This window comes from Balaenoptera acutorostrata, chromosome 1 (genome assembly GCF_949987535.1).
Source record: "Balaenoptera acutorostrata chromosome 1, mBalAcu1.1, whole genome shotgun sequence".
Taxonomy (NCBI): domain Eukaryota; kingdom Metazoa; phylum Chordata; class Mammalia; order Artiodactyla; family Balaenopteridae; genus Balaenoptera; species Balaenoptera acutorostrata.
In genome coordinates, this window is record NC_080064.1 from 151605140 (window position 1) to 151623989 (window position 18850).

Consider the following 18850-nt stretch of genomic DNA (forward strand, 5'->3'; position numbering starts at 1 on the left):
TGCCTCAGTTATTCTGCTATTGACCCCTTCTAGAGAATTTTTAATTTCATTTATTGTGTTGTTCATCACTGTTTGTTTGCTCTTTAGTTCTTCTCGGTCCTTGTTAAACGTTTCTTGTATTTTCTCCATTCTATTTCCAAGGTTTGGGATCATCTTTACTATCATTATTCTGACTTCTTTTTCAGTTAGATTGCCTTTTTCCTTTTCATTTGTTAGGTCTCGTGGGTTTTTACCTTGCTCCTTCATCTGCTGTGTGTTTCTTTGTCTTCTCATTTTGCTTACCTTACTGTGTTTGGGGTCTCCTTTTCACAGGCTGCAGGTTCATAGTTCCCGTTGTTTTCGGTGTCTGCCCCCTGTGGCTAAGGTTGGTTCAGTGGGTTGTGTAGGCTTCCTGGTGGAGGGGACTAGTGCCTGTGTTCTGGTGGATGAGACTGGATCTTGTCTTTCTGGTGGGCAGGCCTACATCTGGTGGTGTGTTTTGAGGTGTCTGTGGCCTTATTATGATCTTAGGCAGCCTCTCTGCCAATGGGTGGGGTTGTGTTCCTGTCTTGCTACTTGTTTGGCATAAGGTGTCCAGCACTGTAGCTTGCTGGTCATTGAGTGGAGCTGGGTCTTGGCGTTGAGATGGAGATCTCTGGGAGATTTTCGCTGTTTGATATTATGTGGAGCTGGGAGGTCTCTTGTGGACCAATGTCCTGAACTTGGCTCTCCCACCTCAGAGGCACAGCCCTGATGCCTGGCTGGAGCACCAAGAGCCTGTCATCCACTCGGCTCAGAATAAAAGGGAGGGAAAAAAAAGAAAGAAGGAAGAAGATAAAATGAAATAAAGTTATTAAAATAAAAAATAAAATGTAATTATTAAAAAAATTTTTTTAAGTAATTAAGAAAAAGAAAGAAAGAAGAGAGCAGCCACACCAAAAAAGAAATCCACCAATGATAACAAGCGCTAAAAACTCTACTAAGAAAAACAAAAAACAACAACAAAAAAAACGGACATACAGAACCCTAGGACAGATGGTAAAAGCAAAGCTATACAGACAAAATCACACGCAGAAGCATACATATACACATTCACAGAAAGAGAAAATGGGAAAAAATATATATATCTTGCTCCCAAAGCCCACCTCCTCAATTTGGGATGATTCGTTGTCTATTTAGGTATCCCACACATGCAGGGTACATCAAGTTGATTGTGGAGATTTAATCCACTGCTCCTGAGGCTGCTGGGAGAGATTTCCCTTTCTCTTCTTTGTTTGCACGGCTCCTGGGGTTCAGCTTTGGATTTGGCCCTGCCTCTGTGTGTAGGTCGCCTGCGCACGTCTGTTCTTCGCCCAGACAGGACGGGGTTAAAGGAGCAGCTGATTCGGGGGCTCTGGCTCACTCAGGCCGGGGGGAGGGAGGGGTACAGATGCTGGTCGAGCCTATGGGAGCAGTGGCCGGCGTGACGTTGCACCAGCCTGAGGCGTGCTGTGTGTTCTCCCGGGGAAGTTGTCCCTGGATCACAGGACCCTGGCAGTGGCGGGCTGCACAGGCTCCCGGGAGGGGAGGTGTGGATAGTGACCTGTGCTCGCACACAGGCTTCTTGGTGGCGGCAGCAGCAGCCTTAGCGTCTCATGCCCGTCTCTGGGGTCTGCGCTGATAGCCGCGGCTTGCGCCCGTCTCTGGAGCTCCTTTAAGCAGTGCTCTTAATCCCCTCTTCTCGCGCACCAGGAAACAAAGAGGGAAGAAAAACTCTCTTGCCTCTTCGGCAGGTCCACACTTTTCCCCGACTCCCTCCTGGCTACCCATGGCGCACTAGTCCCTTCAGGCTGTGTTCACGCAGCCAACCCCAGTCCTCTCCCTGGGCTCTGACCTCCGAAGCCCGAGCCTCAGCTCCCAGCCCCCGCCCGCCCCGGCGGGTGAGCAGACAAGCCTCTCGGGCTGGTGAGTGCTGGTTGGCACCGATCCTCTGTGCGGGAATCTCTCCGCTGTGCCCTCCACACCCCTGTTGCTGCGCTCTCCTCCGTGGCTCCGAAGCTCCCCCGCTCCGCCACCTGCAGTCTCCGCCCGTGAAGGGGCTTCCTAGTGTGTGGAAACCTTTCCTTCTTCACAGCTCCCTCCCAGAGGTGCAGGTCCCGTCCCTATTCTTTTGTCTCTGTTTTTCCTTTTTTCTTTTGCCCTATCCAGGTACGTGGGGAGTTTCATGCCTTTTGGGAGGTCTGAGGTCTTCTGCCACCATTCAGTAGGTGTCCTGTAAGAGTTGTTCCACATGTAGATGTATTTCTGATGTATTTGTGGGGAGGAAGGTGATCTCCATGTCTTACTCTTCCGCCATCTTGAAGCTCCTCTCCTAAATGTTGTGACTGTAGGTAGGAGGCCTCAGTTCCTTGCCACATGGCTCTCTCCTTAGGGCTGCTTGAGTGTCCTCATGACATGGCAGCTGGCTCACCCCAGGATGAGTGATCTGGCACAAGGTGGCCATCCCTGGTTTCACATCAACATGATCTCAGGCGCAAACCTCCTTCTTTTTCCATTTTGTCTTTAAGTTACTTGTTGAAACAACTGGCCTGCGGTCCCCAGGACTGTCGCAGCTTTGGCTGGTGGGGCCCCTCCAGAGCCGGCCGGACCCATTGTTTTAAATTTTACTTGAAAAGGTAATTTGAGGTTGAAGGAAAAGATATTGAGTATATTATTTGCAAATGTAACTAGCACACATTTATCCTGCTTCCCAACTTTACAGACGCTCTGTACCCAAAAAAGTTTACTTACATTCCTTCCTGGTCAGTATTCTGCTATCAGAGGTAACCACCATTCTGACTTACATCATCATATTTCTTCAAATATTCTTTCTATCTCTGTTAGTTTACATGTGCAGGAAAGGTAAGTTGAACTAAAAAGAAACAACTATTTGCAACCAGTTACATTTTATCAGTCTAATTATGAAATGTTTTAGATCCAGTTACAACTTTCATACTCCCTTTTTTCAAAAGATGATGAATTACTTAGAGCGTTGTGTGTAGAACAAAGCTAATGGGAAATATGTAATAGAAGATTTGAGAGTCCTTTTAATAGAACCAAATGTTACTGAATTAATAGAAGCACACGAAATGTAGGAATCTCATTTTTTTATTAATAAAAATGATTTTTAAATACTTCCTATTATTGCCACACTAAATATTAAAAACTATTTTTGTACAGTGATAAGAAATTATGTGAATATTAAATTTTTAATTCGATTTTTAGATTGCTTGTCTTTACTCTTACTCTGAATCTGTCCACAAAGGTCAACCACATATCTTCTCTGTAGTTTCTCATATTTCTGTTTTTGTCTTATCCATTCTCTATTGCCCACCGCCTTTCAACAGTGTGATCTCTGAATTCTTTTTGAGTGGATGTATATACTGAATGTAATCTGAATTATGGTGAATTTCAAAGTAGGAGATATGTTTTCTGTTGGATTTAATCTTATACTTTCCCATGTTTTAATATAGGGAATTATTTTGATATGACACTTTTAATAAGGCCATCTCATTTGTAGATATCTTATACTTCTGAATTTTCACCATTTTAACCTCCTGTATTTTGTCTTGGTATGTTATCCACACTTTTAAGATTATTTCCTCCTCCTTGTCATATTCAAATAAATCTAGTCTGTTATTTCTCTGATCTTTTGTTTTCTATATAGAATAGTCTCTGATCTTTTGTTTTCTGTATAGAATGACTTCTAAATATAAATTTTCTTAAATCCAAATGTACCCAGTATAAATAGGTACAGGCGTCTGAGTACTTCATTACATTTTTTTGATATGGTTGGATCTGAACATATTAAATATATTAAATAATACTCTATTATGATAAGTATATATGTCTATATTTCCATTTATGTGTGTAGAAAGATCTATGAAATTTATTTTAGAATAGCAGAGGGGACTTTACAAAATACATTTTAAAGGGGAAGGCTAGATCCAATAAGGTTGAGAAACACTCTTCTAGACAAGTTAGTGCAGTGGAGTCTTCCAGGTATTTTACTGGAACTGTTCTGGACCCAGTGGGAGCCTGTCACAGGGGAATGGTCAGTTCAGGCAGGGAGTGGAATGTGTGGCAGTGATCATGAAAACTAGAGACTGCCTGGGGCAAGTTTGAGCTGATTTTGAAAAAGTATGACTTGTTTCTGTATGTTTCCATGTGTCTCTCTCTCTTCAACTGAAAGTTCCTTGAGGGGCAGAGACCATTTTTCCTTACTCTGAGTACCTACTGCTGGTTTTTGTCCATGGAAAGTACATAATAAATGTTAGAAGAATGGGCAGCTCCACGCAGGTGTGCAAGTTTGATGAGGAGAGAATGTGGGCCTGGCTGGAAGCCAGATTGCTACAAAAGTACTGAAGGTTGGATCATTTAGCCATACCCATGGGAAATTTTAATAATTGCCTGAGTGCTCTTGGGGGAATCTCCCCAAATCGTAAAAGAATTGAAATTAAATTAGCATATTATTTTAAGGCAAGGGTCCTGAGAATATAGGAGGCTGTGAACTTGGAGAGGAAAAAAATTACAATTGTTATTTTTATTAACCTCAAACTGAAATTTAGCATTTCCTTCGATTTTGAATGCAGGTAATGGTGGTAGTATTAGCAGTACCTGTAATTTTTTTTTTTTTTTTTTTTTTTTTTTGCTACTGGAAGCCACAGATATTTTCAGTTTCAGTTGTTGCAGACACCTCGCAATATTGTTTATACTCATTATTTTCTTATTATGGTAATTAGACCTGCCACTCGATCTTTTTGTTTAAATCATTAATAAAGAAGCGCCTATATTACCTATTACATTTTTTAAGTAATTATATTTTTAAATTATATTTTAAAACATTGTTCTGAAATTCTAGAGTAAGCAAAACTAACGTATAATGATAGAAATCAGATGAGTGGTTGCTTCTTGTATAGAAGATTGGGAAAGGGGCACAAGAAAACTTTCTGGAGTGATGGAAATGTCCCATGTCTTTGGTGTACATTTGTCAAAGGTGATTGAATGCTAAACTTAAGTTATTCATTTAACTGTATGTACATTATACCTCAATTTAAAAAATAAATACATTAAAAAATATTCTGAGAAGGGGTCCACAGGTTTCACCAAATTGCCAAAGAAATCTCTGGGAACAAAAAAAGGCCAAGAACCCTTTTTCTGAGGCTATCATGTTGCCTTTGCCTTTGCCTTTCTCCTTTAAGTGCCCGTTCTCTCAGTTCCTTTTTTTTTTTTAATTAATTTTTATTGGAGTATAGTTGCTTTACAATGTTGTGTTTCTACTGTACAGCAAAGTGAATCAGCTATACATATACATGTATTCCCTCTTTTTTGGATTTCCTTCCCATTTAGGTCACACAGAGCATTGAGTAGAGTTCCCTGTGCTATACAGTAGGTTCTCATTAGTTATCTATTTTATACATAGTATCAATAGTGTATATATGTCAGTCCCAATCTCCCAGTTCATCCCACCCTGCCCCTTCCCCCTTGATATCCATGTTTGTTTTCTACATCTGTGTCTCTGTTTCTGCTTTGCAAATAAGATCATCTATACCATTTTTCTAGATTCCACATATATGCGTTAATAAAAGATATTTGTTTTTCTCTTTCCGACTTACTTCACTCTGTATGACAGCCTCTAGGTCCATCCACGTCTCTACAAAAGGCCCAATTTCGTTCCTTTTTAAGGCTGAGTAACATTCCAGTGTATATATGTACCACATCTTCTTTATCCATTCATCTTTCGATGGCCATTTAGGTTGCTTCCTGACCTGGCTATTATCAATAGTGCTGCTATGAACATTGGGGTGCATGTGTCTTTTTGAATTACGGTTTTCTCAGGGTATATGCCTAGGAGTGGGATTGCTGGGTCATATGGTAGTTCTATTTTTAGTTTTTTAAGGAACCTCCAGACTGTTCTCCATAGTGGCTGTATCAATTTACATTCCTATACCAACAGTGTAAGAGGGTTCCCTTTTCTCCACACCCTCTCCGGCATCTCTCAGTTGCCTTTGCTATTCATTTTCTTTTTTCTAAATGTGTTCTCACTTTTTTGAGCTAAGAAAAGTCAGAAAAGAAAAAGAGCAGCTATGAAAGAAATTCTTTGCTTGGCTTATTTGCCAATCTGTTGAAGTCAGTAAAACTGTGGCCTTCCTAACATAGTTATATACTTGCTTAGACTTTAAGAAATTTCTAGTGAGAACTACTCTTCTAAAAACTAATTTGTAGATGATTTCATAATGGAATGATTTTTCTTATCTCCAGTTTCACTTGGAGTTTTAGTAGGATTTTTATACAGAGGTATCATTGAATATGCAGTTCTGTTATGAAGTAGGCATGAACATTTGTAACACAGATTGGAAGAAAAGAAAATGTATTAGGAATCAGAAAAGCATCGAGTGGGGCTTCCCTGGTGACGCAGTGGTTAAGAATCTGCCTGCCAATGCAGGGGACACGGGTTCGAGCCCTAGTCCGGGAAGATCCCACATGCCGTGGAGCGACTAAGCCCGTGTGCCACAACTACTGAGCCTGTGTGCCACAACTACCGAAGCCCGCATGCCTAGATCTGGTGCTCCACAGCAAGAGAAGCAACCACAATGAGAAGCCCCCGTACCTCAATGAAGAGTAGCCCCTGCTCGCCGCAGCTAGAGAAAGCCCGCGTGTAGCAGCAAAGACCCAACGCAGCCATAAATAAATAAACAAACAAACAAATAATTTTTAAAAAAAGAAAAGCATTGAGGAAGTAAGGAAAAAAAATGGATATTACTGATAATCTATTCCACATTTTCTTTTTCAGAAATTCCATCTAGGTGTCCTTGATATAATGTGACTGTATATTCTAAGTTCAAATATGTTTTACTTTTATAAAATTCAGAGTACTACAGATACCAAATATTAGCCTATATTTATTTTAAAATGTGATAGTGCTTGAAGATGTTAAACATAGTGGTAGATAATATGCAGAACAAACATTAGGTTCTTTTTTAGGGACACACAGTGTTAAGACTACTCATATAGTACAACTCTTGTCTATCATTTTATTTTATTTTTAAAAAATTATTTATTTATTTATTTATTTTTGGCTGCATTGGGTCTTCGTTGCTGCATGCAGGCTTTCTCTAGTTGCAGTGAGCAGGGGCTACTGTTTGTTGCAGTGTGCAGGCTTCTCATTGCGGTGGCTTCTCTTGTTGTGGAGCACGGGCTCTAGGCGCATGGGCTTCAGTAGTTGTGGCTCGTGGGCTCTAGAGCGCAGGCTCAGTAGTTGTAGCGCACGGGCTCAGTTGCTCCGCGGCATGTGGGATCTTCCCAGACCAGGGCTCAAACCCGTGCCAGGCAGGTTCTTAACCACTGTGCCACCAGGGACGTCCCTGTCTATCATTTTATAGTTATAAGCGTAAGTTTTTCTCTGCTATTCTAATATTTTCACGGTCTTTTTATTTATCTAGATAAACTTAATAGGACACTTGTTTTAATTAGATTACAAAGTATTCTAAGAAAGATTGAGCTAAGGTGAATAGTCCTAACAGATTGTTGTCCAGATAGCATCTGCATGTCTTTTATGATTTGGTATTAGATAAAAAGCCTAAAATACTGTTTGACGGTTTCTTTGCAGCCCCTCGTATGGAAAACTTGAAATGCAGAGGAGAAACAATAGCTAAGGAGATCAGTGAAGCCATGAAGGTGAAAGCTACATACTAAATTATAAGTGAATAACATGTGTGGCTAGGTGTTTGCTTTTAGCATTCATAGGTGTTTTAGTCTGTTGTAACAGGAATTCTCAGTAGTCTTTTAAATAGATCTTTAATGAATTTATTAAGTGATAGTAACATTCAGAATAACTACCATTTATTAGGCACCTACTATGTGCCAGTATTATACCTGGCTTCTTTAAAGGTTGGTTATATTTTTGAGTTCTGAGAGTTAGCAATCCATCAAACAATTCTGGATAATAATACCAGTTAACACTTAGTCAGCATTTAGTATGGATCAGGCACCATCTAATTGCTTTACATGTATTATATTTCCTCATTTAATCCTTACACTAACCCTCTGAGATAGGTACTGCTACTGTTTTACAGATAAGGAAACCAAGGCACAGAGGGGCTAAGTAGATTGCCCAAATAAATAATTGTGCCAGGATTTAAACCCTAGATGTTTAGCTCCAGAGCCTATATTCTTAACCACTATATTATACTGTGTTGACACAAATAATCAATAAACAATATACAGTAAGAATAGAAGAAGAGTTTTATTAGAGCCAAACTGAGGACTATAGCCCAGGAAACAGCTTCTCAGTAGCTCTGCTGGGACTGCTCTGAAGGGGTAGGGGAGGAGCCAGGATATATGAATTTTTTTGGCTGGAAAAAATGTGGTCAAGGTTACAGCTTGGTAAAAGATTACTGCTAACCACAAAGAACGGACATCTCAAGTAAATGAATTTAGGATCTTTTCTGTGTATGGGAAGATGCAAGAATCTGGGGTCATTGAAATTCATCCTTAAATATGCATCTTAACTATCTAGAAGCCTGTACATCCAAAGCACAGAATGCCTGAATTCCCCTGAGGGCTCACTGTCTTGGGTGGCTGCAGTGGGTTGCAGCTTAACCCTTTATGTAAGTGGATGATGAACAAATTCTTTTCTTTAATGATGAAAGCAGATGTACAATGTATGTTTGACAGGCCACAAGACAGGCTGTTTCAGTTAGCATAAAGTTCAGGCTAAATCATGTATAAGCCAGAGTGATTTCCCCATACCTCAATATGTGAAAATTTCTTCCATCAACTGCATATCCAACTTGGAGTTTTAATATTATTATCATAAAATTGTTTATATTATTGACATTTATTTTGCCCAAACAGAAAATATTTAGATTTCTAGTACATGAAAATTATTTTAAAACTCCTTCAGAATCTCCTCTGTTTTGATCATCTTCTGTAACATTCTTTTGTGGTTTGCACTTATGCCATGATTTTATGGTACTCACACTTCTCTCATAACATGTTCTTAATCAGGAGTTGGCAAACTGTGGTGGGACAGGGTAAAATCCAGCCTGCCACCTGTTTTTGTAAATAAAACTATTTTGGAACACAGCCATGTACATTCATTTACTTATTGTCTATGGCTTCTTTACATTACAACAGGAAAGTTGAATACTTGTGACAGAGATGTAAAGGCCCTCAGAGCCTAAAATGTTTACTGTATGGCCCTTTACAGGAAAAATGTGCTGATCCCTGCTCTTGATAATTAAGATTTCTAAAATACTTACTATCCTAAAATATGGAATTTCAGACATTAAATTTTAAACTCTGAAATTCTGTTACCTCTTATTTTGCCAGAGTTTTATTTTACTACCAGGCATTATAGGAACAGAACATATCTTTTTAGTTTTAGCTTTCTGTTAAAATTCCTCAGCTAAAACTGGTATTTTAAGGTAAAGTTGAATATCTATGACCTAAAAAATTAGGTTTTAGAAAAAGCCTTGACCTGAAGAGTTAAAATACTCAAGTGTTGTGTCTATCTCTGTGTGTTTGCGTTTCAACCTGAGATTAATGTTAAGTATTACTGTTGTTTGTTTTTTAAGTCCTTACCTGCATTAATTGAACAAGGAGATGGATTTTCCCAAGTTTTAAAGATGCAGCCTGTTATCCAGCTCCAGAGAGTCCACCAAGAAGTGTTTTCCGGTTGTTGTAGGAAACCAGATGTTAAACCTGAGAGCTTTATAGCACAAATAGAAACCACACCAGCAGAGACTTCTGCTAGGAAAGACACTGACTTGGTACTGAGAAGAAAGCGAACTGAAGACTGCCCCCAGAGAAAATGGTATCCACTGCGGCCAAAGAGAATCAGTCTTGACACATAAACTCTTTTTGTTTATCTTGGGAGTTGAGATTAGGCACTATCAACATTTAGATTCCAGCTTAATGCCCAGACCGGACTTCATTTAAAACAACAGATAAGTAGTGATTCTTTTACACAAATATAGTAGCTCTGTGCTGGGGTATGATGTAATATTGTATTTCTTTCCTCACCTTTGCATTGATAGTCAGTGAAAAGCGTATTGTTTTAATATTGGCACACAGCCTGTCAATGGTCATTAAGAGTGCAAACTTTTACTGTCCTTGAATACCATCAACACTTGGCTGCCTTACAGCTTTTATGGAATTTCAGAAGTAACATATTCCATTGGGTTTCCTGGATATACATCTTTCTTTTAAAAAAAGAGCTGTGTGACAGTTGTCGTTATTTAAGGGCTGAAAGTCATCATCAGTTCTGCACAGGAGCCGATGCAGTCCTCCCCCACCCCTGCAAAGCAGTTTGATTTATCAAATTAGCGTGCAGGCGACAAGACTGGCTCTGACTTTGTTACTCTAAGTTCTGCTAATTTAGATTTGTGGGATTAATTTTAGGATTTTTTTGGTTTTGTTTTGTAAGATAAAGAAGATGATTATTTGTGTACAAATTTCTCTTAGAAATAAAAATTGGCACGTAGCCAATGTTTCTTACCCACACTTTTGTTTTCCATAGATCTCTTAACTTTTAAACATAATTTGACTTGGAACTAATAGTTTCGTTTCAGGATTTCTCATTATTTCTTTGTAAATGACTCCAGGTCAAAAATATATATCAGATTAATACATTAAACAAATTGTCATTGTGGAACAAATATAGGTGCAATCATACTGAACTATTTTACATTTAAGAATGTTTATATATCAAGTATATAATCATGGGTAGAAGTCTGAGAAAGCTATATTGCCTATACTTCTAACATTAACTGAAGTTTCTTATCTCTTATTGTGTCTCTTACATTGATACAATGTAGGCAGGGTCATCTAATTTGCCAGCTGTTTCCCTATTAATGACTGAATACCTTCATTCCTTTGCAGAGGAATTTACTAATCAGGAGGCTGGAAAATCCGTACTTCTCTTGTTCATTATGTCTTAATAATCATAAAAGTCTAAATGTGACAGAAAATCTGTCTCAGTGAAGAAAACTTACAAAACTACTTTATTGCATTCTGTATTTGAATGTTACAACTTGAGATCTGTATATTTGTACACAGCAGTGTGTTTTTTATTAAAATAATGTACAAAGACTTCAACCTTATACTGTGTGTTTTTTAAAAATTAACTTATTTATTTATTTTTGGCTGCATTGGGTCTTGGTTGCTGCGTGCGGGCTTTCTCTAGTTGCGGCGAGTGAGGGCTACTCTTCATTGCGGTGCACGGGCTTCTCATTGCGGTGGCTTCTCTTGTGGAGCATGGGCTCTAGGCGTGTGGGCTTCAGTAGTTGTGGCTCACGGGCTTCAGTAGTTGTGGCTCGCAGGCTGTAGAGCGCAGGCTCAGTAGTTGTGGCGCACAGGCTTAGTTGCTCCGTGGTATGTGGGATCTTCCCCGACCAGGGCTCGAACCCGTGTCCCCTGCGTTGGCAGGCGGATTCTTAACCACTGAGCCACCAGGGAAGCTCCTGTGTGTTTTTAAGAGTTGTCTCAGGCCTTCTTGAGCTCAGGTTTAGTTAGATGGTAGATCAGCACCTTGCATTTCAGAACATACTAAATTTCACTTTAAAACTGTTTTGAGTCTACAGAATATTGCTATACAAATGCAGTGCTAACTTTTTCATAGTACAGAATTCTGTATGAGTAATTTCACTTCAAAAGCATGCAGACAAAAGAATTATTGTTAATTCTCCTAGATTAGATAATTGCATTGTGTTTACATAAGAAAATGTCTCCCTTTTTTAAGAGATTCATATTGAGATACATAGAGTTTAATGACTTGATGTCTTAGATTTGTTCTGAAATATGTCAGCAAAGAAAAAAAAGGAAAAGGAATAGATTAAACAAGTGTGGCAAAAATCTTGATAATGTTGGATCTGTGTGAGGCTCTAATCTTTCTACTCCTGGGTCTGGAAATTTTTGTAATTAAAAAAAAGTTTTGTTGTTTTTAAAGTGCTCAGACAGGCAGCTGAAACTTTTTTTTGGGGGGGGTGGGAATCGAACCCACACCCCCTGCGTTAGAAGCACAAAGTCTTAACCACTGGACTGCCAGGGAAGTCCCTGAAACTTGAAATCTTTCAGAGAGCCCCAACTTTCACTCCACAGTTATAGCAGAGTTACAAATGAAATACCATTAGGAAAGAAAATATATTAGCATTATTAACTAAGATAAACATGGCTGATATCAGTAATAATATTGATAATATACATTTTTAAGAAGAGAAATTGAGTTTCTGCGTAGACCGAGAACTAAGCTAGCTAAGGTGATAAAAGGTCAGAAAGTTTATAGTTGCAGGGAATGTTGAAGGAAAGAATAGAAAATCAAATATTGACCTACCTATGGTAAAAAGAAGCCTGGATTGGATGGAGTCTTAAAATTTCCTTTCAACAAAAACCAGAGCCAAACAAACAAAAAAACACAACATGGAAAGGTTAAATCCAGTTCCACTGGAGAGAGAACACTGTTAAAGCAGGTGGTTTCTGAAAACATTGAAGGAATATCTGTGTTTTCCAAACTTCAGCCATTAGAAACTGTATTAGTCGGTTTGAGTTGCTATAACAAAATACCACAGACTGGGTGGCCTAAACAACAGAAATTTAATGTCTCACAGTTCTGGAGGCTTGAAGTCCATGATCAAGGCAAATTCGGTTTCTGGTGAGGTTTCTCTTCCTTCATGCATGCATTGGGGGTTGGGGGATGTTGGTGTCTTTTCTTATAAGGACATTAATCTTATTAGATCAGGGTTGCACCCATATAACCTCATTTGACCTTAATTACTTCCTTAGCGGCCCCATTTCCAAATACAGCCACACTGGGGGCAGGGTGGGGGCAGGGTTAGGGCTTCAACCTATGGATTTTGAGGGGAAGCAAACATTTAGTCCATAACACTAGATAAGAGAAATCTTTTCCTAGACCTCTTTCTCTGGGTCTTTATGGCTTGGGCTGCATAGAGAACAAAGCCAATGAAATCAAACTTTTAATTTGCTTCAAAATGTAGCTATCTCTAAGAATGAGCTTGTTTGACTTCTATTGAAGGCCTTGGTTTTTCCCTACACACCTTCATTCATTTGTTAACCCATTCAGCAGATTCCTGTTAGTCACTACTCAGTTCAAAAGTCAGAGAGATTCAGAGCATAGTCTCTCAGCCAGATCATCTGCATTCAGATTTCTGCTCTCTTGTTATTAAATAGAATTGGACAAGTTGCTTAACCTCTCTGCACTGCAGTGTTCTCATATGTAACATGGGTGTGATGATAAAACCCACCTTATAGTGTTATTATGGAAAGTAAATGAGTTCATAATATAAAGTCCTTAGACTAGTACTTGGCGCATAGTATACATAGTAAGCATTCCATAAGCATTATTATTACTTGGTTTGACAAAGGAAGTGAAAAAACCCATAGGATAAAACTTGTCTTCAAGAATCTCATATTCTAGTGAGGAGAACAAGCATGTGAACAATGATCGTGCAATGCAACAAATGCTATATAAATGTGTGTGGAGGGAACTTTGGTGAGAAGTCATGGAAGTCTTTGTGGAGGAGGTGACATTTGAACAGTCTTGAATATTTTAGGCAAATAATCAGGGAGGAAGATTCCTGGCAGCCTGAGAGAATTTTTTTTTAATTTAATTAATTAACTTATTTATTTATGGCTGTGTTGGGTCTTCGTTTCTGTGCGAGGGCTTTCTCTAGTTGCGGCAAGTGGGGGCCACTCTTCATCGCGGTGCGCAGGCCCCTCACTATCGCGGCCTCTCTTGTTGCGGAGCACAGGCTCCAGACGTGCAGGCTCAGTAATTGTGGCTCACGGGCCTAGCTGCTCCGTGGCATGTGGGATCTTCCCAGACCAGGGCTCGAACCCGTGTCCCCTGCAGTGGCAGGCAGACTCTCAACCACTGCGCCACCAGGGAAGCCCCAGCCTGAGAGAGTTTAACAAAGCAGGTGGTTGTGAGGGAGCGTTGTGTACTGGAGGACCATCAGGTAAGTCTCTCTATGTGGGCCTTGTTTAAAGAGGCTTGCTACAGGTGAACCTGAAGAGAGAAGCAGGATCAACTCTTAAGAATTTTGTACTTCTTAGAATTGGTGATGAGGAGCCATTAATTTCAGCAAATGAGGGGAAAGGAAGTGGAAATCCATTGAATCCATTTTTCTCCTTTTGTAGCGTTTACCCCAAAATAGCAAAAGAAAGAGAAACACACGCATCTTTTGATGAAACCAGGAGATACGTTGCCCCAAACCTTAGCATATGAAGAAGGAAAGTGTATGGAGGAAAGAGAAATGAATTAGCAGATCAGAGGAAGATCAATCCTAAGTGTCTGCAGAGAGATGCACTGAAAGAGAAATCCAGTTTTCCCCCCAGAATCTCTGAACAGTTGAAGAATGGAGGACACTACAACACCACAAAAGGCTGAGATGAGATGGAGGAGCCTGAAAGGAGATTGTGTCCTTATCCCCGCCACTCACTGTCAGTAATTAATCTTCGCCAAAGGAATTTGTTTTCTGAAACACTGAAGTAAAGATGCCCTGGAGAGAAGGGTGAAACTCAGTACAAAAAAATGGGCAAAATGAAATTCTGCACTGGAATGATAAGACTTGAAGTTCCAGAATACTGGCAGCCTGGCTCACACATCTTAGATGGTCCTTCTTTAGAGAAACTGAACAACCCCCAGAGAAAAGAGTTATAGACAGTGATATTTGGAGGTCCCAAACCACATTTCCAGCTGGCCAATCCAGTAGCTCTACTTTAGTCTCTAAGCCTCACTTACATAGAGCTTCCAGAAACATTTTTGTATGTATTTTACTCTCAAAAATGAATAGACAGGGACTTCCCTGGTGGCCCAGTGGCTAAGACTCCACGCTCGCAATGCAGGGGGCTTGGGTTTGATCCCTGATCAGGGAGCTAGATATCACATGCCACAACTAAGAGTTCGCATGCCACAACTAAAAGATCCCACATGCCGCAACAAAGATCCTGTGTGCTGCAACTAAGACCCGGTGCAGCCAAATAAATAAATGTTTTTTAAAAATTAGAAAAAAATGAACACATAATGAAAAACAGGAAGCAACCCAAATATCCATCAATTGTCGAATGAAAAAATAAGTTATGGCATATACACATAATGAGATACTACACAGGAATTTTTTTTAAAGGTGAAATTACTGATACACGTAATATGGATGAATCCCAAAGACGTTATATTGAATGAAAGAAGCCTGGCTTGAAAGAGTACGTACTGTGTATGAAATCACAGAATAGGCAAAACAAATCTATGGTGGTAACCTGTGGGGAAAGAGGAATTATTAACTGGGAATGGGCACAGGGAACCTTTCTGGGTGACAGAAATGTTCTATATCTTGATCTTAGTGGTGCTCATATTGCTGTATACATGTGTCAAATTTCATTGACCTATACACTTTAATTTCTGCATTTTATTTTATGTAAGTTTTATTTTAAAAAATAATAAACACACAAATGGAAATTCGCCAGACATTTGAAGGAGGCCTCCAAATGCAGAGACCAAAAGACTGTGAGTCCCACAAAGGCAGGAATCTTTGTATCTAAAATACAGAGTACCTAAAATAGTGCCTGCAGGGCCCATGATAGTTTCTTAATGCATATTGGTTAACTGAAAACAACACAAAAACCAAAGGGAAATTAGGACCTCAGAAAACAAACAAAAAACAGATAAATACAAAACAGAGTTCAGAATAATTACTGCTCTCCCAGAGATAAGAGGAGATACTGCATCCATTCAAAAAATTCTATTAAAGAATTTAGTAAACAAGAAAGAGTTCTCAAAAATTAAAAAGTTGAAGTGTAAAAGTTGAAATACATTCAGTAGGAGAGCTGAAAGATAACATGAGAATTTCCCCAAAGTAAAACAAAAAGATTAGAAGATGGCAAATTAGAAAGCAAAGATAAGAATAAAGAGAATAAATTTAGAGGGCCAATATCCAATTGATAACCTTCCCAGAAAGAAAGGGCAGAAAAAACAGAGGAGTCAAAATTATCAAAGAGGTAACACAGTTACCATATGACCCAGCAATTCAATTCTGAGGTCTAAACCTAAGAGAACTGAAGGCATGTCTGGGCAGTAACTTGTACATGAACATTTGTAGCAGCAACCCAAATGTCTTATCAACGGACAAATGGATAAATAAAATGTGGTATATCCAATTGATGGAATATTATTTGGCAATAAGAAGTACAGTACATGTTACAATGTGGATGAAACTTGAAAACATGCTAAGTGGTAAGTCACTCACAAAAGACTGTCTTTTGTATGACACCATTTATATGAAATGTCCAGAATAGGCAAATCTATGGAAACAGAAAATAGATTAGTGGTTGCCTAGGACCAGAGGAAGGGAAAGGGTGGGAGGAACGGGCAGTGACCACTAATGTGTATGAGGTTTCTCTCAGGGGTGATGAAAATGTTTTACAGCAGTGATGGTTGCTTGGTGAATATACTAAAACCCACTGAACTGTATAGCTTAAGTGGGTGAATTGTGTGGTGCGTGAAGTATATCTCAAAAAGAGAGTAAAGAAATAGGAATAATACAAGAAACATTCCCAGATACCAAGACTCCGGAGGATGAAAGCTGAGTGTTCAACACAAGGAATGAAAAAAGACAAGAAACAAAAAACAAACTCACACCCACCAAGGCACATAACTGAGAAATGTTAGATAAAGAGAAGTTCCTAAAAGCTTCCACCAGAGGAAAAAGATCATAAAGATAAGGGAATTGGAATGGCATCAAACCACTAAATAACAATCCTGAATCTAGAAGTCCCTGGAGCAATACAATCTGGAAATTCTCAGTATAAGTGATTTGCAACCTGGGACTCTATACCCAGCCAAACAATCAAGTGTGAGGTTAGCTAAAAGCCATTCTCAGACATGCAAAATCTTAAAAACAAAAACAAAAACAAAATTTACTTCCAAAGCATCCTGTTTGGGGACACTTCTAGAGGATGTGCGCCACTACAAAGGGTAAACCAAAGAAGAAACCCATGGGATCTAGGAAAGAGAGGCTACAAGATAGCAGCCAATTCAAGTCTACAGGACACTGTTCAGCAGATCTGGAGAAGAGTCCAGTCTGACCAGGTTGGAATATGAACATGTAAGACTCTAAAAGAGAGATTTTTGGGAGGAGAAAATATAACTGACAACATGGAAAATTTTACAGAAGAGGTATTTTATAGTATTCAGATGTTCAAAGAAACAAATCAAATATCAGGCAATTATTCACTACAATAGAAGCAGAAAGTTGCACAAGAAAAGAAATGTAGTAATAGTTGGCTACACAGTGAATAATATTTATATAGACATAATAATGTATACTCCAAATCTGAATTCAATAAAAAATCGAGACAGTTATATTGGGAGGGCAAGAGGATTGGGAATTAACAATGAGTACAGCGTGAGTACCGGACATTCAGAACAGACAGTGGTCAAAACACTGGAGCAGGGGATCTGGAATGCCCGCTTATCTGCTGGGTCCTGGCGAAGTCCAGGGTTTCCCAGGATGGGAACTGGAACAGCCAGGGTGACAGGGATAGGATGCTGAGGAAGCTTCGGTACCAACCAGTACAGAAGTTCATTTTGCAGTGTTGAAACAACTCATACGGTTGTAACTCTGACCATCTGAATATCAGCCACGAAGTGGGAATGTTGGGGAGTGAAGTCTTCGTCAGTGCAAAGTGTCTAAAATAGCCGACTCGAGATAGCCGGAGATGGATATTATTCAGTAAATGCCAGAAAAACACAGCTAAAAGAACGGAAGTAGCTAACTTTGTGGATGAATCTAAGTGGGAAAAGTGGGCCAAGGGACTGATATTTTTTGTTATAACCCTTATAGATTTGATTCTTTATGTGCATATAATACTTGCATGAAAATAGATTTGATTTTTAAATGATTTAAAAACTATAACACAGATGCAAGTGAATATGAATTGTCCTTGGCACTATCTTCTCTTCTTCCTATCATTGAGAATTAAACGAATTGTACCCCAGAGCCTTGCTCAGCCGTTTCAGTTCCATTATCTCAGTATATTTCAGATAAGACTGTTTTTAGCTGTTAGTTTTGGTTTCTTTGGAGTTGCCCCCTGCCCCCTGCTCCCTGCTCCCTGACCATTTGTTCTGCAAACAGATTCTATTATCAAGCCTCTGTGTACAAAACTGAGGGAAAAAAAAAAATCTTTCTAGAGAACCACTAAAGGGTTAGTGGGGATTTTATATGAAAGGATTTGGGAAAATTAATATTATATTCATTTGAAACTTCAGGGTTAAAGAGTCCTCCTATAATTCATTGCTGTATCTCTAAGTTGTTTGTACCCAGTGGGCCCTCCACTAATATTAGTTGAATGAATGAGTGAATGATTTCATATTGTAAATTTCTAACTTTTCAGTTTCCCTATATCACAATCTCAGGCATTAATGACCTGTGGTATTCATATTCTTTATTAATTGAGTTTAGAAGACAGTCTTCCTAGCGGGAGGCAGGGGAGTAGAGTGGGGAGTAGGTGGGTAGCTGGGGGATTTCAAGTCCTGAAGGCAAATCACTGGGAAACTCCCCTGAATTAGAACTCTGGAGTCTTCTGGCTACTACCATTGAAGTCTAGTCCCTGTATCCCTGAGGATGTCAGAGCAGAGGAGGGCATACACACCTCTCAGACTGACTTCTTGGTGCCAGCAGGTATATTTGCCCTCTGGCCCTCCTTTCCTTTGGCTACTAGGTGGCCTGGGGGAGCCAGGTAAGGAAACCTGGCTCCTCTGGGTCTCCTGCTCCAGCCGATACCTGTGACTGTGAAGGCTCAGGCCGACTGTATTATCACCTTGACTAGCTTCATTTCA

At 39.5% G+C, this 18850-nt stretch overlaps 1 protein-coding gene across 2 annotated transcripts in view; it reads left to right on the forward strand.

Annotated features, from left to right (window-relative positions):
* The window catches only part of NSL1 (NSL1 component of MIS12 kinetochore complex), a 54831-nt gene extending 43739 nt beyond the window's left edge, over nt 1–11092 (forward strand). The window contains exons 5-6 of one of the 2 annotated variants that reach the window (XM_057551763.1): nt 7607–7674; nt 9576–11092. In XM_057551763.1, coding sequence (XP_057407746.1) covers nt 7607–7674; nt 9576–9854 — 347 coding nt within the window. In that variant the 3' untranslated portion in view covers nt 9855–11092. The remainder of the gene's footprint in view (nt 1–7606; nt 7675–9575) is intronic. The other variant, XM_057551770.1, reaches the window with a different exon arrangement.
* The last annotated feature ends 7758 nt before the right edge of the window (nt 11093–18850 follow it).